Below are 27,007 nucleotides of genomic sequence, written 5' to 3'. Positions count from 1 at the left end.
ACATACATAGTACTAATACCTGAATACTGCATTTTAATTAAATAAGCTGACCAGGCAAGTATCAGGACAGTATTTTTAGTATTTTTATTTTCCTCTCCCCCATCGTTTTTCTGTTTTAGTATCATCAGAAGAGCCCATATGTTCCTCAAGAAAAAGGTCTAATGACTCAAACAGTATCTGAATCTAAAACAAATGACTGGTATTAAACTTTCCAACAGTCTTCTCAAGGCTGTAGGAACAGTAACATGAATCTTTCATGCCCCTCTTTCTTTTTTTGGAGTAACATGTGAGGAGAAACTCCAATTTATTTTATCTCCTTTTTTACAAAAATCTTTCTCTGTGCTAGAAATCATTGGGATTACAGAAGAGATAACCAAAGGAATAAACAGGTTTACCAAATGACCTGTGGGAAATGCACATTACAGAACTTATCTCCCAAAATAACTCAATATTTCATTATTGCTAGTAACATATTACATTCCTGGAATGAAGAACATCACAGTTCAGAGCAGTAGAATCCTGACACTCAAGCTTCTGTCTGACCACAATACAGTGAAGTATCATCTTGACAGAAGGTACAACAGAAAAGCAACAATTTCTTTTGTGCTACTTCAGTTCATTAGATGTTCTTAGCTAAGCCTACACCTCGTGACTCCCACAGCATTACTGTTAGCGTGTACTCCAAACTTGAAATGAATGAACCTAGAAAATGAAACACAATCTTCTTTGGACTATGTGGCCACCCAATCAAAACTCCAAAGTCTTAGATTATTATTTCAATAAATATTTGGAAGAAAGTGGGGATAGGAGAAGGAAAAGTTTGACTTCTGAAAGTACTGTTAATGTTTTAATCTAAGTGTCTTCATCTTTCCTCCCAAATACCTACCAGTGAGAGCTTTCAATCCAAACAACATCTTTTGTATTTGGATGTATTAATGGTTATGGACAGCTCTGACCCACAAGAAAATAATCATCAGGCATGAACTGCATGACCCCCCCCTTCACAGGAGTCAGGTCTTTCAGTGATTATTAGACTACACTTCTCTGAATGTACTACAACATTAGCTAGTTACTAGCCTAGAAGCTATCAACACTGAGTCCAGGTTAGCTCCTTTCATTAATGAAACTTTCTTTACAGAAAAACTTTGATTCCAAACTGACTTTTTAAGTGTTTTCACACACAGCAGGTGCTACCTTGAGTAGTCCTCTGTTCCGTACCCAAAATGCTAACAGCCTTTTCTGGACTGGGTTTTAAACCATGAAGGCAGAAATAGTACCCAGAAGTTCTGTGTCATCTTCTACTCCAAAGGTTCGAACCACAGATCAAGTGAAAGTGCATGAAAGCAATGCACTGTATTTTTTAATAGTGGCTGAGTAGGCATTACAGGTATTTTAAGAGGAAAACAACTGATAAGAATATATAGAAACACCTCATGAAACAAGTATTAAAATCAGCATACCAAACAGATAGACTGAGGTCATTGGTAGGCTGTCTATCAAATTCCAAGGGGAAAAAGACAAGTTTTCCTCTACAAGCTGTAAACGTATTAAAATTTCACTTAAATGCAGCACTTCTGAAGAAGCAAAACCACTGAGCTACAGAAAAAAAGGAGGCACTTTATTCAAACTTAAGGTACTGTGAGGGTCTGTTTAGGGATTTAGAGATAATATTTTGAAACAGAAAAACCCCATGTTTAAAAAAAATTGTTTTTATGACATCTCTGCTCAGCTGTCCATGTACCAGAAAAAATGTTGTAATACACTCTTTGTAAGTTTAATAAATCCATCTGAGAGAAAGTATAAACTTTCAAGTTCATAGCATTTACAGTTTTTGCTGGTGACATCAAAAGTGGAAGTGTATAATAACATATCAAGTAGCTAAACAAAAAGACTTAAAAGGTATTGAAGTTCCTGGAAAGCACAGAATTGTTAAAAAATAATAAAAGAAAATGCAGTTACTTACGATTCTGAAGCATTTGCATAATATGTTCTTTAATCATAGGCAAAACAAGTTTTCCTCCAAGGCCACATGCCATCCTGTCCAGTGCACTCTCACCAGCCACTGCATTGCTAAATATCGAATACACAAATATCAGTGGTTTGATATCTACAATAAAACAATCAGTCCAACAGAGAGCTCTTCCCTGCAGTTCAAATTATTGCCATCTAAAAACACGAGCCTCTTTAAGTAAATAAACCATACCCAAATCTGAAAACACATACACCAGTCACTGACACATTTGTTATCTGCAGGCCACTGATTAAGTCTACTACCAAAGAAACGTGAGTCTTACTAGCATCAGGTCCGAAGGTACAGACTGAATTACACAGCAGTTACATTACACCCAGAAAGTTGAAACTAAATTTGCAACGAACAAAGCAATAATATTGGCTATTGCTTTTTTGTCACAAGCACATAAACCAGTTCAGACTTGCTATGATTCAGGTGAACCAGCAGAATTCAAACTTTGGCACACAAGAGACCTTTCTTGTATGGACAAGAGGCCAGTAGCATGGTCTCTTGTCAATGACTCGGGCAGAAAACATCCAGTCCAGGTGAGAAACTCATGACTCTTGGTCAGTTACAGAAGTTAGAATATTCCAACATTATCTATGCAAAGTGATTTGTTCCACCCAATGGAATTATTCCTTACAAGAAAGCAAGAAAGTTTCCAGGACATGGACAACTACTGTTACAGTCTGGGTATGGCTGGCAGTGTAGTAATTCAAGGTTATTACAGTCCATCCTAGACACCCATGATAGTGAAAAAGTTGAGTAATGATGCACAAAGGGATCAATCTCCCCCTTCTTTAAAAGTTTCAGACAGCTGGGGCAGAAACAGACTTTTTATTACTATGCTTGAATCCCCAAGTCTCATTACAAACCATAAATAATCTAGAAACTCACAAGTTGTGAACAAAGGTGATTGTGAAAAGATATTGACAGCATTGTATTTATTCCTCAGATCAGCTATGTTCAAATAAACAGACATCACCAGCACGATACTGGAGCATGGGCACACAGGGCTAAACTGGAGCAAACTCACTAAAGTTAACAACAACTTTCATCTGAAATTCCATTCCTTGAGCTTTCTTCTCACCATTAATTCACACATTCAGTTTCAAGAAATAAAGACAGTTTATCTCAGAAAAATGACCACACATCTCCCTCTAATGTTTGTAAGGCTTTTGCCAAGAAAAGAGGAAGTCGAATTAATCTTTTCCTCCTTTAGAATTTCACTCCTTTATGAAGTTAGAGCAACAAAAAACTGGAAATGCTAAAGTATCCCCTGCTGCTTTTGTGTGGGCTGACTCATATCCCCATTAATCAGATCTGAACACACCCTAACTAGGGCGCGGCTCAATGATCATTAGCCTGTTCCTCCGACTGCACAAAATTTTCAGTCTTCTTATGAAGCCACAAAGACTTAAGCACCAGGAGATGTCAACATGCACATCAGCCACTAAGCTCTCCACAAAGGTGAGTTCAATGGTGGGAAGCACAAAGCAGCACCAGGAGTGACCCTGCTGAAAGAAAAAACTGCCCTCACACACATGATCACCAGAGACCAGCTCATGTCCAATAGTTTGTCTAAGCCTCTCCTATTACTTTGAGGGCCAAAGGAGCTCCTTCAGGCTAAGGCTGCTGAGCATAACTTTTTTTTCTGATCTGTGCTCACTCTACTTGTGACTTCTAACAAAGAAAAGGAAAATTTTCATTACAAAATCCATAGGCAGCTAAGCTGTATTTAGAACACTAAAGTTACTCTGCTGACAACAAAGAGAAAATGGCATACCTCAAATGCATGATTCAGCACACTTACTAAGTTAGCTGCCTAAAGCAAGCCATCTGAATAAACTTCCACACCCTGAAAGGCTTGATAAGGATATGAACTTGAATATTCTATTTCCCCTTGAAATTTTATTGACTGAAAAGATTGAAATACTTAACAAACCTGAATGTAGTGGTGGTGTCTGACACCTGTATAGGAAAATTTCAGCACTCAGGAAACAGGTTAAAAGAGTATGGTCTACCATGTGAGGGAGAGAAGAAAGGACAGCTCACTTTCAATTTCATAATCAAAAAGAAGTAAAAAGATTATTCCAAGTAAGGCAAAGATTAAATGGATTATTCCATAAATTCCTACGCATCAGTTCTACAGGCATCTTTACATGCCTGCTATCTATTAGAAGTTGCTTTGCAGCTCAGGGTAAATGAACATCTCTTCCATTGTCTATTTTCCTGTGAAGATCTCTAAGTGTTTTGATATCAACTGTCTCAAAATACTAATTACATCTGAGTCTGGATGAGCCAGGTATGTCAAAGAAGTGTCTAGACTGGTAAATGAACATCCATGTCTTTACAGAAGTGTGGAGATAGTTACCTCCAACACCTATTTTTGCTTTCTTCACTCTAATAGTAGCTGGACAAGAGGAAATGTAACAGGATGCTGTACACGAACTACTATTTCAGTAAAAAGCTGGAGCAAGCTGCAAAGCCTGTAGGGATAAGCAAATCCAAATGACTGAATATTTAGATCTTCCTTGCTAACATACAAGATAAGTTATTGCTAGCCATACCAAGGGATGTAAAACAATAACAAAATTGTAGTATTTTTGGACTAGGTGAAATCCAGCAAGGAATTCTGCCATGCATGATGACATCCTTCCAAAATCATCTTTCCTAAAACAACACATTTTCAAGGGCATAGATACAAATTCAAAGACATTGGCTATGAATGATAAACGGGTCAATATGCTTCAACATGGCTTCCAGCTAACTTCAGAATTAGCCCTCAATTTGGAGGATTAGGAGGCACTGACTTCTGAACTGAGTAATATAAATGACAGAAAAAACCAAAAGCTAAAGGCTTTGAAAAGCTGTAACAGTACAAAATAGCAAAAATGGGGATATGCAATTTGTCTAATTGCAGCAAATATGAAAACTTAAATAATTTATTTCCTTGCTGAACACTACCTAAGCAACCTACATACAAATTGCACAGGACCAAAGGAACAAAATTACAATAGTTATTTGAATAAAGAAAAAATCATGCACTACAGGCATTTGCATTCTGCACTTTAAATGTGCCTTTAGCCAGAGCCTCAATAACACATTGAAACAACTGGTGTCATAATTACCTGTCAAAATCATCATCTGCAAGCTCATCTGCATTTGCCCAATCTTCATCTTCTTCCAAGTCAACCATCATTGCTAACATCTGAGGAACTGAAAAAAACAGTTTTAAACTGAGTGTGATCTCTTAAAATATATTCTCAAATAACAAGTATGAATTTAAAGTTTTCTCTTTTCAAAAATTTTTGAAGAAAACCAGATTTTCTTCCAGTAGCAGATGGTCAGGTCTGTCAAACTGCACCAGCCAATAATCCAGAACTGATTGCCAGAGAAGTATTTCCAGAACACTCAAATTGAGATAAAAAAATCTTGACTGTATAACTTACTAAGACTCAAAACCTTTTTGTAGATCATGACAATTACAAAAAACAAATTCTTTAATAAAGTCTATATTCTTGAAAGAGTTAAAAACAGTATTATAGGCCTTAGGAACTCTGATATACTTCCTTAATTTTTCTAAAACTCTGACATCATCCTTTGAACATTTACTAATTAAAGAAACTATTAATTAAGAAAAAATGGTACTGAACTCTTAGTTTTATTAACACAATAGATTTTGTTATCTATACAGTGGTCGCCTAGCATAAAGCTTTTCTCTTACAATGAGGTCACGGTTTAAAACCTGAGATTTCCTTTTTCCCACCTAATGAAAATTTTTCTTTTGTATATTGAACATAACTTGCACATTATAATCCACCAGTTTTCTTCTTCAACCTCTGTAGACTGATTTTCTACTTCTACCTCTGTAGACTGTCCTTTCTTCTCATTCTAAGTCTTTATAGAGACTATTACACAATCCCTATCACAGCATTAAATTCCTATGCAATAAGCATCACCTATTCTTATAAGTTCGCACAGGAGGAAGGAGCACAGTGGTTTTTCTGCTCTAAGTCTACCAGGTGCTGTGCCCTTCAGAAGCACAAGGGGTGAAAAGTCTACCTTGCACTTTGAGAGCAAAGTAAGGTGCTCTTAAGCACTTCTTTACTCTGTATCACTACCAATCACTCAGAGCAGTTGTTTGAATTTAGTATCATTTATGCAACAAAGTTTCACTTTGACCCTGAAACAAATGGTTTCAGTCAAATACTCAACCTTTGATTTAAACAATCCTTTTTGCACAGCTTACCACACATCTTGAAGACAGCCATCACAGGTAACTGCCCTTTACAGCAACCTACCTGAAAAACTAATAGGCATCCTGCAACTGTTCATGCTGCTAATAAGATTTACTGGAACTGATCGAGTATACTGCAACTGCTGAATTTCATAATACTATTGTAATCTACCAGACAGACAACAACCTAAGCAAACTCACCACCACATATCTGGACAGATGAGAAACTTCTGGTCAACTGATGACAGAAAAAAATATTGCTCACTGATAGCATTGTAGGGCAAGTATTAAAAAAAATCAAATTATGGATTTATTTACTTGATATGAGTATCTATTTTCAGACAGAAAATATTCTATGGTTGCAAAAAGGTTCAGAGGCCTCTTATGTACTATCAAGATAACTTATATTATGGTCCCTCTAGCATGATGCCCACATGTCAGTTTTATATACACTGACTAAACCTCCAAAACTACCAAAGTGTTATGGACCAGAAGATTTTCAGACACAGACACGCATAAGTGCACACATAAGAATCCTGGATTGTCACAACAGCTATGGAATAGGGAAGACAAAACATCATCTAACATAAATGCTCTGTGACTCCAAAAGTCGTGTCAGTTTGTTGCTACTAACAAACAAGGCTGAGAACACACTCATCCAACGCACTCCAGCCATTATATCTAGAACCTACAATTTCTTGTTTCTTCTTGATGTTTTGCATGAACGTGGGTGCCAGTAAGTGTAGCTTCACAAAGAGTTTAAAAAAAATGTAGAGCATGCAAAGAAATTTCAACATTGTCCCAACAAGCCCTCAAAATTTAATTACTGCCATTTTATAGACTCTTACAAACAAGTTAAGCCTAAGTCCACTAAGTCTGCTTCTTATCAGAGCAATAAAATTCTCTGCAATCCTGTGAGCTCAAGAAGGGAAGTCTTAATCCAAGTGGATTCCTGAGCAGCTAACTGGCACAAAGGACACACACTCCTAAACCAGCACTGTGCTCAGTAAAACCAGCACAAGATGACAATTTTGCCTCAGTCCCAGTTCTAAGTTACGAGTATCAAATGATCTACCAACTTCCCAGCTGAATGAAAACAGAAAGCCTTTTAAACTAAGATAGAAAACCAAGATAAAAGCAATCCTTTTTTGCTACCTTTTTATCATTCCCTGAACACAACTGCTTTACCAGTTCTGCAAAATAGATGTATTTCTCCTTAATGATATATTAATAATAAGACTAATTTTATGACAAATTGAAAATGAAAGGCATTTCATTCCCATATGGTGCTTTATCTTAACAGAAGTATTACATTCCTAAATGGCAACTAGCAACCCAAAATAATAGGAATACATTCTAATGAGGTAAGAGGTACTTCTCTCCTGAACAAATAAGAAGCTTGTAATGATGTGGGTCAGCAAGTGTCAAGCATTAATAATTTTAACAAGCTACAGGATGGAGTGAAAATAGTGTTCTGAAAATTTAGATTCCAAAATATATTCTAAAGAATTTCTTTAAAAAACCACAATTCTACTAGCAAACAAAACTTCTCATCAATATTTTAAATACTTAAGCCAAGCAGATCCAGTTCACAACATTTTCCAACAGAAGTTTTATAATTTTAGAGACATCCATACAACTTTCCTCATGCTGAGCACACAGCAAAATTGTAGTATTTTTGAGCAGAGCAGACAGCAAAAGTTGCCTTTTATGCAAGTTTCAGAAAACAAGCAAGTATTTAGACAAACACAAGTGTGAGAGGGAAAAGCAGGCTACATTGCTGTGCCAGTGTCCCCATCTAGCCAAAGAAAAGGTTTAAAAGGCAAAGAAACACCAGTGCAAACAGCATTGATGCTGGGGCCACCCAGAAGACATTTATTTTTAGCATTTCAAATAATAATGCTTGATTTTAAAAGTGCCTCTTCGAAGACTTTACCATTCACATGTTAACTAGACTAATCAGATTATTTCTATGTATTTATACCAGCATCTGACTTTTTAATTCACAGTTTTAACTCACCACTGATGCTCAACATGCATGCTGAATTCCTTCAGTCTTGACTTGCCAGCACCACGGAGTATCTGGCCTACATACCAAACTCCAAACATAGAACTTCAGAACTAAATGCCTTTTTTTTTGTTACAGTAAAATTTTCCAAAGACATCCAAAAAGCATGCAAGTAGAGTTTTCCTTGGAAACATCAAATAAGAGTCCACTGTATTTTTATTCAAATTATTAGTCTTGCATAGGCATGGATTAATTTATGAAGAATCATAATACGAAGGGGGTTACTCTATTAGGTGACACCAAATTGGGTTTTCTTAAGTCATGAATATCAGCAAACTCTTAGTTAGATGTGGTTTTGCCACTGACCAACAGAAAGTCAATTTAATACTGTAAAAGAAGACTGTTTCAACAAAGAAAATGAGGAAAATACTTACTGGCTTGTGCAATAATATTTGTATGCCTCCTCAGCATAGCAGCAGCAGTTTCTGACAAGGCCACAATTACTTCAAGTGCCAACTGACGTTGCATGTTACTGAGACTGGCATCTGCACACAACTACAACCCAAAAGATTAGAGCAAATGGTTAGAACAGAAGTTTTGGGGTGGAAAAAGTGATTCTTAAAAAGCACTCCTAGCTTTACCTTCAGAGTTAGCTGCAAAGTAGCTTCTAAATGTGGTCGTAAATACTTAGGAACAGAATCTGCAATTTCTACAAGGGATTTCAGAACAGAATCATCATTTTGGTAGCAGGAATCATTTAGAGCCTATAAAAAGATAAGATGAGAGATAAGATTTAATAAAAACAAACAACATTATGAATAGGACCAGTGTCACAGAAGGAATTTAATTAATTTTATTCTTGTTTCTCTGAACAGTCTCATTTAGTATTAGTAGCTGAGCAGCCAAAGCCTGAGGCCACAAGAACTAACCAAAGTAAACTTTTTGTTAAAACTAGTGCTTTGAACAATGAACTAGCTGATTCCAGCAGATACAAGCTGAATGAACAAGATAAGAATCAAGTAGACAATTCCAAGAGACTGAAGTTACTTCATCAGTCCCAACAGTGAAAACCAGTAAGAAATTAAGAGACCACCAACTGGAGAAGTAAGTGGCTGGGGACTGGGCTATCAGTGGCACAGGTACAATTGAGAGACATGAATTTGGGTAGGGGTCTCCTCTGGAGGCACCAGCTCAAGCTGTAACTAATAGAATACAATTAATTAGAAGCCTTCACTCCAACTTTCAGCAGGATCCCAGAGTCAGACCCTGCTATGGTAACCTGTGTGTATAAATCCATAACAGGATACTATGCAGCATCCAAAAATACAAGTTTTCTACAACTAAGTTATTGCTCACAATGTTCAAATCTAACACTGTAGACAATCAGAAAGAATTAAGGTCACACATCAGAGGCTCCAACATGCAAAACTACTGGGTTCTGATAACTTCAAAATCCATTTAAAAGGAAGTAACTCTGCCTGAAAGAAGGAAAATGAGCCTAACTTCTCTTTTGTCTGTTATGAGAGAAAAGTTTTGAATAGCTGATGCTTATAAACACCAGGAACCACAAGATTAAAGAGGTTTTTCTCCAGACATCCCTTCAGAGCCACCAAATTAAAGCAGACCTTTCAACCTTCAGTCACAGACATGGAAATACAAAAAGAAAACCAAGTTTTTTGCAACTATCTTTCCTAACCCCTATCCACATTCTGAAAAGTAATTTAAAACTTACTTATAACTGATGAGGGTAATATTTTAGTGCCAAAACAGAACACTGTTATCAATGGTGTTAGAATCTAGATGGAAACAAAGCTCCAAAGAAAAATGTCTTCACACTCATTTCTGAGATTTTTGAAAGGAATTTTCATTAGCAAAGTATTTTATGTCTTCCTAATGTTGAAACATTTTTTTAAGTAACAAAATAATTTTTAATATTTAAGTCTGGGATTCAACACTTTTGATAATGGCACTTATATAACCCATATTTTCAACACAGAAGCAGCATATTCTAGAAATGTTCTAGAAAACTCTGGAAAAAAAATAGTCTGTCACGGTTAAGGCCTTTTGGTCTAATAGCTACAACATCCTCTGATTCTCTCAAAGGACAATGTCATATTTACTGGCATTTTCTGCAAAACTGTATTTTACATCACTTGCAATTCTGTTTTTTAAAGCAAGACTGGTTTTCTGAAGAAAGCAGCTCAAAGTGAAAAGTGAGCCCTAAAAGGCAGAAGCACTTTCCTGTAGTATCAAACAGTGTCCAAGGAAGTCAGTGAAATTCTATCTGCTTTTACCTCCCTTTGCAAGAGAAAGCTTTGGGTAAAAGTTTCAACTGTCAGTTCTGAAAATTCAACTTCCAGCATAACCATTATAGATCTTGTACTGAAAAGACTGATGTGCCAAGTCAGAAATTTATTTTTAGCTCTTTTGCCATGTCAGTGTTTCAACAAAATTAATTTCAACAGCAACAAAAAAAGCATCCAACTGTCTCCAAAGGTCACTCACCACTATTCTAACACATTCCTATTTATAAACTCGGATCTTCATATCCATCTTGTGTTACCACAGCCAGAAAATCTAGTTCTTCTTGCAGTAAGTACTTTAAAGACAGATTTCATAGCATAGCTCTGTACTCTGTATTAGCAAAAGAAAGCTTGAAAATGCGAGCCAAGTGCATATGTTATTACAGTGTCTAAAGAGTAATAGCAACATTGAAAGTTATAGCACACAGAGTAGGCTATTAGCCCAAAATCTAAAACCCACATACTATTAAAATACCACACATCAGGACAAATGTATAACCACCCCAAACCCTGCCTCGCCCCACTTACACAGTACTGTGTAGACAAGTTCCTCTTGGGCAGTTACAACTTTTGAACAACAAAATTGTTATTGACAAAGGCATGGACAGGGACTAACCACCAAATAGAGACCTCAGTGTCAAAAAACTTATACACAACACAGCCTATTTTCAAATTCAGATGATTTGAACAAATTCCTCTCAGTTTGCATTTATGATCAAGCAGAATTCCATTGGTTGCAGATGCCAGTATATTTAGCAAAATTTTTCTTCAGCTTGCCACAAAGCACACGCAGTTTACAGCTCACACTCTCAACAAGAACCTGCTGTTCTGACTGTAGTGAGAAGTCTGTCTTTAATGTAAATTTAGCCTAATTTAAAATCACCAGAAGTTCACTTCCTGTATTATCATAGGTACTTAGCTGCTTCCACTGCTTCTTGATACAGAAAGGGAAGTGTACTGTGAAATTGTCATCCTTCAGAGCTCAAACCATTTCTGTCTCTGGTTTGGTTTACAATAAACTTCTCTGCAAAAGTAAACAATCTTACACTAGAATTTCAACTTTTGCTCAAATTCATCCATCCAAGAGATCTAATCCAGCCTCAGAAATTACAGGAAGCTTAAAATAGCATTTATGTGCAATTTCCTTATTTATCAAACAGTAAAGATAATTTCTACAGACTTCTGTTCTCAGTCTGAGAATCTACATTCAGAATAATTTGATGCTTTCCTCTAAAGTGAAGAGATACAGGATATCACAAGTCCATGAATTCCCCAATTACAAACTACTTCAAATCTCAGGGTTCAAATCTCAGCCCATATTTGTATTTCAATATCATGGTTAGTTTAAAAGTTGTATGATTTTGACCTATATACCTTACAAAGAATTTAAACTCTTTTATCTCTGTAACACTGTGGAAGTTGATCAGCACTGAGCTATTTTCTTTAAAACCCTATCAATTATGCTCTGTTTGCAAAATTTGTTATTAGTCTCCATCTTGCTGGTGACTGCTGTCTGGCTAAAAGGCTCAGCTAATTCAGGTCTCAGCAAAAATTCACAAATTCGCAGACCATTAACTTACATTTATATATAGTCAATACAGACAGTAATGGCATTAAGTGTAATTTGTTTGGTTTCTCACCTGTAAGATTCCAGGTAGCAAGTCTGCAAAATGTTTAAGAAGGGGAGCATTGAGCTCATTAGCAAGCACAAATGCAGCTGCAGCTCTAGCAGACAAAGTCTTGATCTAAAAGACATGATTGAAGAAATAAATGTGAGAAACTAGTAATGAAACATGTCTCTGATAGTTTTTAACATGGGATTTAAAATTTTAATTCAAATTAAGGTAAAGTGATAATGAAGACCATCAGCATCTATGTTGTCTACAATACAAAAATTTTATCATATGAGGTGGCAAGTAGTCCCTAGTTTTGCTTTTTGTTTTGGTGGGTTTCATTTAATGAAAGAAAAAAAAACCCTATTGTTTTCAACTTCTACCAAAACTTCAAATGGGCATGCAAGTGTCAGTCTCATTTTTCAAGACGTGTGATCTAAGTGTTTAAGACATTCTTCTCTAAAAGCATGACTTGTGGCACTTTAGAAAATGTTATTCAGTTGACTTTCAAAGGTCAGAAAAAGTAATCCTTGGGGGAGCAGCAAACTGAACCCATATATCACAGCAGGGTTTCCTATCCTTGCCCAGCATTTTCCATAATAAGAGAAACATTTCCAAAGTACAATTCTCTGCACAAATCCATTAATCTGAAGTCTTCCAGAAAAGCAAGGCTTCCTTACACACCCTTAGAGCCAAACATGCACAAACAGTTCAAGAAGCTGTTGTACATTCGGAATTTTGAGACATATCATGTACCATCTACACAGATACTGTATGTAGAGACTTACACTGTTAAACACAAAGGCCAGAAAGTATTTTAAAAAATATTTTAAAAAGTAATTTAAAAAAAATTTAACATGGAGTTTCTGACCCCTCAGTGCTGCTGGCTAAAACCCCATCTGCCTGGGGCCACTGAAACTGGGTTTCTCCAAGTGTAACTAGGGAAGAATGTGGGCCTAAACAACACAGATATGAGTAGACAGTCAGCTTTAGGACCACAAAAGGGTCTGAGAGCCTTTGGTTTGCAGCAGGCACAGTCAAAACTCTGTATGTACATAATTTTCAGGTAATACAATTTTCTGGTTGAAATCTATGGTTTAACCTTTATATTTGAGACTACTGCACTGAGTTGCTATGCTCAGAACATACTAAAATCCCAAAGGAACATAAATGTCTTACTGAGGGATGCTCCTGATCTTGCATACACTGAACCAGCATTCTCTTAATGACCTCCAAATAGTGTTGCTGTTGATTCCCAAAAATCCCAGGAAAATTCCTAAGGATAAGACCAAAACATTAATAGAAATTCATACTAATTAAGGTTAAACTAGTATTTCAAAGTTATCCATTGTTTAAGTTACAGACTGTAACTACACGCTTGAATTAAGTAAGTCACAATACAAGAAAATAAATTAAATAAATACGATTGCTAGTTAATTACGCTGTGCCAGTTTTTCTTTTATTTTAAGACATGATTAGGCTATCCTACAAAAATGTAGCTCACCAGAAAATATGTAGAGCAGCCTCACGCAGTCCCACATTCTGAGAGCTGACAGAGTCAAATAAGAATTTCAGAACTTCTGGCCACTGGTTGTTGCCATCTTCATCTACATTTAACACAAGAGTTTTAGGATAAGCAAACTTCAGAATGGTGAGATATCAGCAGTGCAGGAAAACCAGCCATCACTGACTCCCTGATGTGAAGATTTGCCTAAGTCACAATGTAAAATATTGTGAAATGTTTGATCTACAAATACTCAATAATAGAACATGATCTCTGTTTACTGCTATATAGCAGCACTCATAAAAAGAAACTGATGCAATGTTCAGCATAATTCATGACAATTTACACATAACTACATTTATAAACAATTGCACCTAAACTTGAGCAATTTAAAAACCAGAGTTTAAGACTCTTACTTTAATTTGGTCAAGGATAGTGTGAAGAAATATTAGGTTCTATTATAAGCCATGGAATCAGTTAGCACATCATGTAAAAAGCCTAAGCAGGAGTAGAGAACAAGAGATACAAATTCAACTACTATCAATACATAAACATTTTACTACAGTATCAACTTATATAAATAAAGTACCTATTAAATTCCTGGCCAATTCAGCGACTATGTCACATATTTTCTTCCTCATAGTGGACTGCATTTCTAACTGGATAAAGAGCAGCAATTCACTCTTGACTGACGTCTGATCCTCAGGTGACAGAGCGGGATAAACTTCTTCAAATGCAGATGACAACAGGCGGCGCAGAAGGACAGCTGCCATCTGCCGAGCCTGTTGAAGGAGAAGTGTGTGTGTGTGTTAAAGGGTTTGACATGATAATCATGCTCCTACAAGGCAACATCCACATCATGCTTCCAAATGACACTTCCATTGTGTAGACTTCTTTGGTGAATGGAACACCTCAAGCAACAGATGACAATTATGACAGTAAGAAAAAAACCAAAAAAACCAAACTAGTAAAGAAACATCAGCTTGCAACCATGTTTCTGACAATTACAGCCCTTCAAGAAAACAAAGACAACACTGAGGTATTCAGGTTTTTTCTATAGCTGACCCTCACACATATTTTGTGGCAAGTTAAGAACTTAGCTGTGCTATTGAAGGATCTTTAAAGCATGAATTCTTTCTATTTTAAATGGCCTAATGAGATCATTATAATCCAGACAGGTTTTTCTGGATTAAAAAGTGACTTACTGGGGCAACTTTGTCAGATAATTAACCTGTAAGGTCTCCTTCACATTGTCAACGAAACTTAAAGATTCAGGAACCTACATTTAGAACTTGGCAAATAAAAATTCTTCTCTGAACAATAAAAAAGCCACATACACAAAAAGAAAACCCAAATCCAAGTCTAAACAAAGCTTTCAGTATTTTGCAGGACTATGATGAAACTTTTTTCTTTGAATTTAAGCATAAGAACCTCAACATCACATATTACAATCTTGTATTCTGTATGTGTACACCTACTTTACAACAGTATCACGTACATATCTATATTCATTTACAACTGTACAAGAACTAGAAGCAAAAAATCTAGTAATCCAAAATTAATAAAGTAATGCTTGCAGTAAAAGCAAAAAGACACATGAAGCTCTATGAATAACTTAATAGAGTGTTCACCAACTGGTGTTTAAGGACACACAGTAATTAAAAAATCACCTCCCAAACTTCTAAAGTTTAACGCATGTAATAAAACCTCATGTGTGATACAATCTCACAAAAAATAAACCAAACTCATTTTTTTCCCTAAGATATTCTTATTTAATGTGCACATGAATGAGAGTTTCATTTATAAACATTTAAAATCGAAACTGTCCATGAGCAGCAAAAGTAACCCATTCCAATTTCTCAATAGTGTTACTATGACATAACCTTAGATGTGAAAACATCTGCTGAGTGTCAACATACCCTGTAAATATCAGGTACAGGTAGAACATCACCCAAGAGACTATTCTTATGTTCTGCAGTCTCCAGACTCACTGTCTTTTTCTAAACTACTCGGCTCTCTTCTGTACAGCTAAAGAGTAGTGCACTCAAAGTGTCTCTGTACCAGCAGAAGGAGTAGAACTGGACCCAACTGTAATTCCTTATCTCCTCCTCACTATCTCCAGTGTGGATGAAGGCCACCACATCTGTAGGATTAGGTCTTCCCCAGCAGATGTAAGGAACACAGCAGCTGAACAGTCACAGTGCCCACCTGTGCTAAGATTTTCTAACAATAGGCTGTCATATGCGGAACATGAGTTCAGAAGGACATTCTTTCCCCACTGCCTGTGGGAATCTTACTAACAATGTGTTCAAAAACTTTCATGGAACCAAAATATAATGATATCTTTCTTTCTCCCATCCCTTGGAGCACCAATACTGGGAAAGATTAAATTTTTCCTCATTAGTATGGTAAACTTACATAGAAACACCTTGATTAGAGAGCAAGTTCACTGGGACTAAACAGGGCACAAACTCTGGTGTTGTCTTCTCTTACTCAAGGTATCGTGTTTCAGTGCGAATTTCCTGACACCTGATAATCACTGAACTTGCATTATATTATATTCTTTCATGAAGTACTAATGGGTGGACAGACAGGGAATATAGGTGAAGACTATGTACTTTATGAAAACAAGGATAAGAATTTCTAACTCTGAAAAATTTAAAATATTAGAAGACTGATAAACAGACTGATTGCAAAGTAAAAACACAAGTAGTAAGGCATACAGAAAGACACAAGACCAACACTACACGAATTATCTCCTGCTTTATAGTTACTAGCTTAGGAAAAAAACAATCCCCAAAATCCCTAAAGCAAATTCAAGTGTTTTAAGGAGCGACAAATGAGCTACTGACTTCTAATAATAAAAACTGGCATATTTTCCTCAGCGCATACTCACTTACACAGGAAAACTACCATTGTCAATTTAATTATGACAAACATGGCTGAGTTAATGGCACCTCCAGGGCTGTTTCTTCTACTCTAAGAAAGAATATATGTATTTTTCACACGCACCAAAGGTTCTTTTATGTTTAAGTATTTAAAAATATGTACTTAAACACTTGAAAATTCTGCAATTTAGTAGCAATAGCTTTTAATGAGGAGAGGACCAATAAAAAGCATACACCCCCCAAAGAAGGATTTCCAGCTACCAATGAAGCATAAAGAGAGCACATTTTTTCCCAGCATTAGGTCTTCTCCATGTCTCAATTACTCAGATGCTCACATACAACTAAAGTGTTAAAGTTATTAATACAAAAAGTAGTCATAATACTCAAATTTCAATTTTAATACTGCTTCTGATTAGTAGTTGTTTATATTTATCTTATTAGTAGTATATTATTAGTAGTAATTTATAGTGTGTAACAATGTTTTAGCATTTTAGGGATGATGAAAATAAAGCACAAGAAGAAAATCAATTTGCTGAGCAGGGCAGCAGCTGAATTATGAACAGCAATCTGGGATGCTATGCTCTCCACTGATATTCAAAGCATCCACATAACCTTACACATTTTCTAAGAAAAAGTTTGACTATCTTATGTGTAGCACTGTCACACTGAATTTTACTGTTGTTTTATTGTTCAAGTCCTCAAGGAGGAAAATATGCAGGGATGGAAGTAATGAACATTTAGCACATGGTTCAAAAGATGTACTTGCACATTATCATTCAGAGATCTAGTCCTATGTGGAATTCAAAGCACACAGGCCCAAGGTCCACAGACAACTCAAAGGCAGAACTATGATGCATCCTTGAGCTGCCTTCCTTCCCAAAGGCTAAACAGGAAGCTGTCCACAACAGTAGTCTTCAAACTAAGAAATGCATCCCTTTGTATGACAATATGGGCAGAGGTCTGGGAGAGGTCAGGGCCCTCCAAGAAGGCTGTGAATACAGAAGAAACATTTTACAGAGCATTTGTTATTTTACCAGTCATCTGTAAATTAGGACACAATCAAAACCTGCCAAACCAGAGTTAACCAAGAAAAAATAAATGCAATAGAAAATGCAGAACTTCTACTCCTCTCAAAGATTTATGTGGTAAATCAAAATTGAAAGTAACAGCCTAAAATATTTAAGTCCTACAAATAAAATGAATCAAAAAAACTGTGAATATATATCACCTTTCTGTACAGCCCTTTAAGATGCAGCTGCATAGAAAGCAGCCTTCATAACAGTGAGCCTACAAATGCAGGAAGCAAGGACACCTCCTCAGACTGAGGTGTACAAACTGCACATCACCTGGCACAGAAGTGTTCTAACTGCTAAGTCAGATGTTTCCCTCCACTTCTGTGAACAGTGTTACTTTGCTATTAGCAAAGTATGAAATAAAAACAGAGGAAAGTGGTGAATATTTCCATAGTTTAGGAACTAATCATCTCCATCTAGTTAGGAGAAAATCTGTTACATAGTCAGTTAAAAGAGTTATTCCAAATCAAGCTTAATGGTGTTTTCTATGTCAAATGCAAGGGGTACTGGGAACACTACCTGCACCCCTGTTTCTCCATATAAATGCCCAAACTACTGGGTTGCAGAGGCAGGATTTCCCCAGCTGCTGTCTGAGTAGTCCTACAAATCTTATACTCTCTACAACAAAGACACCCAACTCATGCAAGCAGAATGGGGTATTTTCTTCAGCCTAGTTTTCCTACAAGGAGGTAAAACAAAACAAAGCCTTCAAGATGAAGAGGGATCTGAACCTAGCTTTCACATAGCCTGGACAGGGCACATTTAAAGTTCTGAAGCTCCTTCCAGCATCCTGTATTTGGTGGCTCTGGTACATTCAATGTGCTCAGAGGACCAGGCCCAAAGCTCTATCCACTGCGCAGCGTTTGGATATCTACAAAACATACGGGAAGTTAACTACCTGCTGATACCAGCACCATATTAAACATGCACAGGATGTTTCCCAGCATGTTTATATGCAGTGTTTAGATTGAGCTCGGGGATTACTTCACTTAGGCTCTAATTAGGCTACTAAGTAGTTGGATTTACAGGGAAGAGGTTGTAGGTTTTATTAATCAGGATTTTTTGAGTCCAGCACCTAATGCTTACTTATTGTAAGAGCTAACATTTAAACCCTTCTTTCATTAATCCATCGGTAAACTTAAATGTCAAGATATTCTACACCTGTTAGCCTTTGATGTCTTTGGCAAGAGCAACTTCTATAGGTGAAAAGTTTATTTTGTACTTTGCAAGTTGGAATCCAAGTCTTTGGCAAGATTCCCAAGTTTTACACTGGTCTATTTCCTTAGCTAATGTAAAGGGAATAAAATCAGCAAACACATGAAACAAGTATTGATACTTTGTAGTAACACTGCTCCACAATTTTCTCTGATTTGAAACATCTCAGAGGAGCAAAAAGGAAAACTAGATACCTCATGCAACCAGCTGCTAGTATAATATTGAAGGAGTCTGTCAGGAGAACACAGCATTGTAGATGGATAAGCATCAGTATGGGTAAACTGATACTTTCTTAGCATTAAAAAGAACAAATGGCAACTAACTCTAAACTGAATACAGTCTGCCAGAAGAGACTGTTATCCATAGAGGAAACAGCACACTTACGCTCTTATAACATTGTTCAGAAATTGTTTAAGTGACTCTAAAATTTGTAAAATCTTGAAAGTTTAGTAGTTTTTTGCTCTGCATATCCAAGTGAATAATAGTTTTACCAGTAAGTACTTCAACTAATTGCTAAGGTTGTGTGCCTTACAAAACTAAGGAGTAACTAAAAAGCACCCTTACTTTATGCCCAGATTAAAACATATGTGTAATGTTTAGACTACTGTCCACTCATTCCATCATACTACCAGATGACTTAAGAAGCACTGTAAGTTCTAGACAACACACAAGTTTAACACGTTTAGGCATAGGACTCCCAAGTAGAAATCACTTCTCACTGGAAGAAACATGACAGTAAATCACATATTAGTTACATATTTAATGGAAAAAAACACTAAGCAAAGCACACAACAGAAAACAATGGAGACTCAAGCAGTTGCTTAGGAAAAAACTGTTCCTTAAACTAAATATCCTGCACCATGAAATCTCAGCTTATGAATTGGGCATTCAACAATCAAGACAAGAAGATGAGTGATCCCTCTACAAATATGCTGAAAATTAGGATTCTTCAGTTAACACCAAACTTGCTCATTTTTCCCAAAATGATGAGCACTGACTTCTTCCCCTCTTCTCCAAGTCCCCTTGAAAATCTGCACAAATCCAAGGTTATTAAGCCATACCTCCTCGGGAGTAGCATTGTTCCTGATTGCCTGCAGGAGGTAAGTGATCTTTGATGGCCCTGGAATAGTTTCGTAGGTCTCCTGCATAAAAAGAGATGCAGCTTATTGTAAACATTTATTAGAAAGCATGTGTTAAGCATTAATATGAATTGACTTTCCTTTTAAAACAACATCAGTTCATCCAATTAAAAAAAAAATAACATAGCAGAAAAAGAAATTAAACTTATCCAAATAAAAATCTATGACCTATTTTAAAATTATGAGTAAAATCTTAGTTATCTAGTAAGATCTGTCATATTGGAATGATCTACATATGCATGACTGGCCACTTAGGAGATGAGTTACAAAATATAAATAGAACATAAACTTGTAGAAATACAACATATAGCAAACATGTCCTACCAGGAATCCTACCATAGATTTTATCATATCAAAGAATTAAGAATTTTGGAAGCCTGAGACCGAGCTATGACCAACAGGTTAATAATCACAGACAAATGTATAGTCCAAAAATTGGATCAAAATTTCAAAACAAGTTCTGGTTTTGAACCTTTTAAAAACTTTTACAATGTTATGTGGCAGCCACATGTCTCAACCACACATTCTAAATAACAATGTCATATTTTTAAACTCCTGCCTGAATTTCAGAAAGAAAAGCTATTTAGTCTCCTCCTTAGGAAAACCCTCTTACCGAAATGAGAGGTTCATTAAGTGCAGTTACATTGTCTTACATGCTTCTGGCATGCATTTTATACATGTCTGCTTTTTAAATTACATTGTTACTTAGCAGCTAGAGTGAAGAAACAGCAAAACAACTTTTAGTATCCAAAACATGGTATATGAGTGCATTTTGAAACAATTTTTTAAAATAAATATATTAAACCTACGTAGGTAGGAGCAGCAGAATCACAAGCTAAATAGCAACCCCTCATAACATCCAGAAATAGTTCTATACTTAGTAACTCCGAATTACTTTTTGTTGACAATCTTGAAGATGAATTATTTCACTCTTTCCAAATATTCATTATCCCATCCTGAACTCAAGGAATGTGCCTATTCTGCAAAGCCCAGGTTCATTTCTATCAGTTCTCTGCCTGCCTACTTCTCATTTCCAACTCTGCAGTAGCTCCTTCCAATACTCCAATAAACTCTTACACATCTTGACAAGAAACCTGCTATTTTCAACTAAGCAGTTTTGCATTTACTATTACACATCATTTTCCTAACTTTCTGTACCTGCTTCCTAGCAGGCCTTCTTCACAACGTGAATCCACATTTCATATTCTCTCTAGCTGCCAACATACACTCACAGTCAATGAGACTCTGAATCCCCAATGAAACACTACATTTAATCTAATCATTTCATGGAGACTGCAAAATTAAATGAGGTTTAGGGTCAGAATAGAAAGTCTGTCTCAGGTTAACCTCTTCCATGAATGTATATATTTATACTGCACTATTATCTACAAATCCAAAAACTAATACAGAAACGCGATGGTTCCCTAAACCCAGGCCCAGCACAAACTTACGCTTTCGCACAGAGCTGAAGCACAGTAAAGGCTGCTTCCCTCATGTCAATTCTGATAACCATAAAATTCTATTTTGAGTTGTTTGTTTAACTCACTAGAAATGGCAGCAACCTAAGCAGTTGTTCAATGGTACAACCCTGTCAATTCTGTAAACTGGATTCAGAGGATGCTAAATCACAGGGCTACAAGGAATATATGGCCAAACACAGAACCTTCCCTCTGAGCTGGCAGGAGACTTTTTTGCTGGCTGCACCCATCTTACTACCAGTCTACACTCTAATTATGTACCTGGATCCTGCTACATCTTACTGTACTCTTTAAATTTACAGTTACTTCCCCAGTTATCTTATACAGAAGTGCAAATTTCTCACACACCATGACCAACTTGCATAACACATGCAAGAAAGTATCTATTGTCTACACTTCATACTTACGCTCTCTCAAACATAAGAAGTGCATTTTAAAAAAGAGTATAAAATCACCAAAACAAAGTAAATAAAAGTTTCTCTATTAGAAGACACACATACAAGTAACAAGAGGACAGGCTTTTACAGTCAACATTCCAGGATGGATGGTAAAATAAACCAACCAGATTTCAGCCAACTAGTCAAGTTAAATTATGAGCATGCTCGCTCATACACATAATCACAGAATGTTTTGGGCTGGAAGGGACATTAAAGACCATCTAGTTCCAAACCCTCAGCCATGGGCAGGGATACCTCCCACTAGACCAGGTTACTCGAAGCCCCAGCCAACCTAGACTTAAATACTTCCCAGAATGGGGCATTACAGCTTTTCTGAGCAGCCTGTTCCAGCGCCTCAACACCCTCACAGCAAAGAATTTATTCTGTATATCTAATCTAAACCTGCCCCCTCAAGTTTAAAGCTGTTGCCCCTTGTCCTACTATTGTATGTCCTTGTAAAAGCCCCTCTCAACCTTTCTTGCAGGTCCTCTTTAGGTACTTGAAGACTGCTCTAAGGTGCCTCCAGTCTTCTCTAGGCTGAACAATCCCTACTGTCTCAGCCTGTCTTTCACAGGAGAGCTGTCCAGACTCTCTGACCATCTTTGTGACCCTCCTCTGGACCCACTCCAACACGTCCACGTCCTTCATGTGTAAGGGGCCACAGAGGCAGACAGAGTACTGCGGTGGGGTCTCACAAGAACAGACAATACACATATAAATCCATTCACATCAACTGAGTTTGGTGTCATCAGGCTTTCTTCCTCATGGTTTTTTTTTTTTTTTAACATCGTTTACTACAATCCTCCCAAACAGGATATGACTCTACATCTCAAGTTCAGTCTTCAGCTGAACACTCTTCATTCTCATTTCAATGACCAAACCTATCTAGAATAACCTGAGTCTGCTCAGTTTCCTGTCTATCCATTTTTCATTCTGACTGATTTTCACTGGATACAAATGAAAACCTGCAATTCAATTTACCTGCAGTTATTTGAATACTTTATCTATTCCATATTACCTTCCAACAATAAGTACACTTTGAAAAATTGACCGGACTATGCCAATATTTAAAATCAAGTATGAGTCCTGTATGATTTTAGGAAGCAAATATTTTAAAGCCTATGCAACACTTTTATCCAAAAAAATGTTACTTAAAACCATACAATTTAAGACAGTCTAGCTACACTGTAGACAGATTTATGTTTCTAGGTGAAAGTTCATTAACCCACCACAAAGACTAACTGGAGTTCTTCACAGCCATGCATGGTGGAAAAATGAGAGACAACAGGTGTAAATTGAGAAAAAGGAGGTTCAGACTTCAAGAGGTCCAGATCTTTCTGTCCTAATGAGGACAAGTCAAGCAGGAGTGAGTAACTCAAAGAGCTCGTGCAGTCTCCACTCTCAGAGGTTTTCAAGAGCCACTAGGACAAAGCCCCGAGTGACCTGATCTGACCCGAGAGCTGACACTGCTTTGAGCATAGCAGACCTCCTGAGGACACTTCCATTATGAATGATCCTAAACCATAAAATAATTTGCAGCACACCTTGGAAATATTCAGAAACTAGTGACAAATTCAGTGCCGATAAATAAGCAAAATGTTTTTAGGTTATATGTAGGCAGTTGAGAAGAGAGAGAAATTCATCTTCCAGGGAATGGCTTCCATTGCAGCTCTATGTTCAGGAATGTGGGAATAATTCTTGCTGACGCTCTAGAAAGTGCAGTTATCAATACCGAACTTCACTAGCTTTCTAAAAATGTATGTCTCCCCCCCTTCTCACTCGGGATTCATATTTGAGGCATTTTCACTGTAGCATCAGGAATAATGCTTTTTATTCTTCACCAAACAATGCACTGAACTCTGCTGACCGCTGGAGTGATGAGAGTGATAAAAGACCCGATGCAGCCATGCAGCGGGAATTCATGCTAAACCTAGACGCTGGTATTTAATTCAACGGGAGAGATTCCCCACCAGGCTTGACAATGGAGCCTTAAGCATGACAGAGAGAAAGAATTAACGTGGCTTAGCCGCCACAAAGAATTTCAGCTGAAACAACACGTCTGAAAACTTTTTGCTGATAACAAGAGAAACTCAGCATATTAGAAACACTTCTTTTGGATGAAATACTTCTTAGCTGACGAAACACTTGAACACATACGGGGCCGTTCCGAAAAGTTAAAAAACCAAACTCCTGCGTGGCAACAGAGAAGGACCTCGGTCCCGCTCCTGCCGGCCCAGCTGGGGCGGGGGCACGGAGCCCCGGCGAGGGCCGCCTCAGGAGCGCACACCAGACCGCTCCCATCGCGGCAGGCACCACTCTGACCTCCTTCGGGGAACGCCTCCGCTCCCGAGCCACCGAGAGCCGGCCCCACACGCCGCCGCCGGCTCGCCGCCCGCCCTGCGCGGCGGGGCCGGGGCCGCGCTCCGTCACGCCGGGCGGCTCAGGCGGAGCCAGCCGCGGAAAACGGGGACCAGCCGCCCCTGGCGACGCTCCCACACGGCCACGGCGGGGGCGGCCTCGAGGCGGGCGAGGGGCGAGAGCGGCGCCGGACACGCCGGGGCGGGCGCCGAGGGGAGTAACGGGACCCTTCTCGCCCTCACGGGCCGAGGGCCGCCGCGGGCCCTTCGCCCGCCGGGAAAAACGGCCGCCACGTCCCGGCCCCGCCGCCCCGATCGGGGCCAGTCCCGGGCCGCCCCGCCGGCAGCTGGTGCCGCTGCTCACACGTGGGGCTCGGCCGGCCCCGCCGCTTCCCTGCCCCCCTCCCTCCCTCCCTCCCTCCCTCCCGCCCTCCAACGAGGCCCGGCGGGTCTGACAGGCCGTCTCGGCGGCCGCTAACGCGGCGGCCTCGTTACCTCGGCCTGCTTGCGGACCGCATTGTCCGGGCTGAGCAGGTTGCCGAGGAGGGCGTAGAACTGCTCCTGCTCCGTCGCCGCCATTGCTGCGAGAGGGAAGGAGAGGGAGGAAGGGGGAGCGCCGGCCGCGCCGCCGGCGGGGGAACGGGGGGCAGGGCCTAACGCCAGCTGCGTTCCCATTGGCCGCGGCGGACGGAGCCTCGCCCCCGATTGGCCCTGCCTCCCTTTGACGTCCCGGCGGCTCGGGCGAGGCGGGCAGCGGGGAGCGGCGGCTCAACCGACCCCCAGCGGGGGTTTGTCTCCTCGCGTGTCATTGGTGCGCCGCCGCGCCGGGGGCGGGAGGCAGGGGCGGCGGAGCGCTCCGATTGGCGGGCGGCTCCGGCAGCCGCGGCGGGATTGGCCGGAGCCGCAGTCGGGCGGCGCGGGCTGGGAGGGGTCGCGCCGGGACGCGGAGCTGGGGCCGGGCCGGGCCGGGCCGGGCCGGGGGGAGGGCAGGGAAGGGGGGGACGGAGAGCGCGGGAGAGCGCGGGGCGTCGCCTCCGGACACTCGGTGACGTCGTGCTGCTGTCCCGCCACAGGGAATCAGTGAGTCACAGAACCGGTCAGGGTGGCGGGCACCACGGTGGTATCTGGTCCGAGCTCTCTGATCAGACAGGGTCGTCCTAGAGCACACGGCACAGGATTGCATGGAGACAGTTCTTGAATATCTCCAGTGACGGGTACTCCACAGCCTCTCTGGGCAGTCTGTTCCGGTGCCCAGTCACTCGCACAGTAAAGAAGTTCATCCTCATGTTCGGGTGGAACTTCCTGTGTGTCAGCCTCTGCCCGTTGTCTCCTGTTCATTGCTCAGCACGACCGAGCTGGGCCTGGCTCCAACATCGTGGCACCCTCCTTTCAGATACTGATAGACATTAATGAGGTTCCCCCTCAGCCATCTCTTCTCGAGACCAATCAGGCCCAGCTCCCTCAGCCTTTCCTTGTAAGAGAGTTGCTCCAGTCCTCTCATCTCCCTCTGCTGGACCCATTCCAGGAGCTCCGTATTCCTCTTGTGTTGAGGAGCCCAGCACTGGATACGGTACTCCAGATACGGCCTCACCAGGGCTGAGCAGAGCGGCAGGACAACTTCTCCTGATGTGCTGGGATTGCTCTTCCCTAATGCACCCTAGGATACCATTGGCCTTCCTGGCCGCAAGGGCGCTGGTGGCTCATTGTACACCCGCATCGCCAGGTCCTTCTTTGTAGAGCTGTTTCCCATCAGATCAGTTGTTTCCAGATCCCAGCTGTTTCCCCCAGCCTGGGGGTTATTCTTCCCCAGCTGCAGGACCGTACAGCCCTTGTTGAATTTCAGAAGGTTCTTCTCTGTCCAGCTCTCCAACCCACTGAGGTTTTAATAGATTGAATAAAACTTAATTAGTATTCCCTTTGATCACAGGGGATATCACAGGTTCATGACGTGCATGGTGAGAGGCTTTGAGATCATTGGTGGAGGGCTCTGTTCAGCCAGGGAGCTAGGGGAGGGAGGGGAGGAAGGGAGAGAAGGGAGGGAGAAATCATCTTGACTGCATCAAGAAAGAATTGCAGGCAGGGCTAGAGAATGATTTAAAGCTGACTGAAAACTCAGAAGGGCCATAAGTGAAGATGAAATATAAAAGCAAGCATGTTTTCTAGTGTGAAGTGCACTCCTGTAAGCGTCCTGAGATCTCAGCTATGTGGATTAGGTGTGTACAGCTTGTTACATGTTCTGGAGGGACTTTTGGATGTCTTCTTGAAATAGGCATGGTTTTTCTGCCTTTTTATCACCTGTAAATGGGTTTGTATTAACTTCAGTAACATTGCTGTCTGCTTTCCATGCATAAACAAATAAATGTATTTGCTTTAATCTTGACTTGTCTTAATGGTGATTTCACCATAAATCTGTAGTAGGATTGTTAGCTAAAGAATACAATATCTAATGGGGGTTGGGAAGAGAATGTAAGCCACAGGACATGGAAAATTGTTTTCTTACTCCTGCTGGTTTTTGCATCTGTAGATGCAGAGAGTGCACTGTTATATAAAAACTGCCTAGTTGTCTTTGAGGAAGAGCGAGGTGTATGAAATTTGCCTAAGACCTGAAAAACTGTTGTCAAATTATCTTTGGAGTACCAGTGATGAAAATCAGATTCCATTAGAGCTCCCTTGGAAGGGGAAGGCAGGGAAGGCAGGAACAACCTGATGCAGTTCATTACAGCAAGCCAAGCGAGAGCGTC

General features: G+C 39.4%; 1 protein-coding gene across 1 annotated transcript in view; it reads right to left on the bottom strand.

Annotated features, from left to right (window-relative positions):
- The window catches only part of IPO5 (importin 5), a 45,238-nt gene extending 20,318 nt beyond the window's left edge, over positions 1-24,920 (bottom strand). The window contains exons 1-10 of the mRNA XM_021530287.2: positions 24,762-24,920; positions 19,917-19,997; positions 14,269-14,461; positions 13,680-13,782; positions 13,355-13,451; positions 12,203-12,307; positions 8,901-9,023; positions 8,694-8,814; positions 5,143-5,230; positions 1,964-2,070 (exon numbers count right to left, since the gene is read on the bottom strand). Coding sequence (XP_021385962.1) covers positions 1,964-2,070; positions 5,143-5,230; positions 8,694-8,814; positions 8,901-9,023; positions 12,203-12,307; positions 13,355-13,451; positions 13,680-13,782; positions 14,269-14,461; positions 19,917-19,997; positions 24,762-24,845 — 1,102 coding nt within the window. The 5' untranslated portion in view covers positions 24,846-24,920. The remainder of the gene's footprint in view (positions 1-1,963; positions 2,071-5,142; positions 5,231-8,693; positions 8,815-8,900; positions 9,024-12,202; positions 12,308-13,354; positions 13,452-13,679; positions 13,783-14,268; positions 14,462-19,916; positions 19,998-24,761) is intronic.
- Between the last annotated feature and the right edge of the window lie 2,087 nt (positions 24,921-27,007).

This window comes from Lonchura striata, chromosome 2, assembly GCF_046129695.1.
Source record: "Lonchura striata isolate bLonStr1 chromosome 2, bLonStr1.mat, whole genome shotgun sequence".
Classification (NCBI taxonomy): domain Eukaryota; kingdom Metazoa; phylum Chordata; class Aves; order Passeriformes; family Estrildidae; genus Lonchura; species Lonchura striata.
This window is presented reverse-complemented; position numbering and strand designations above follow the sequence as displayed.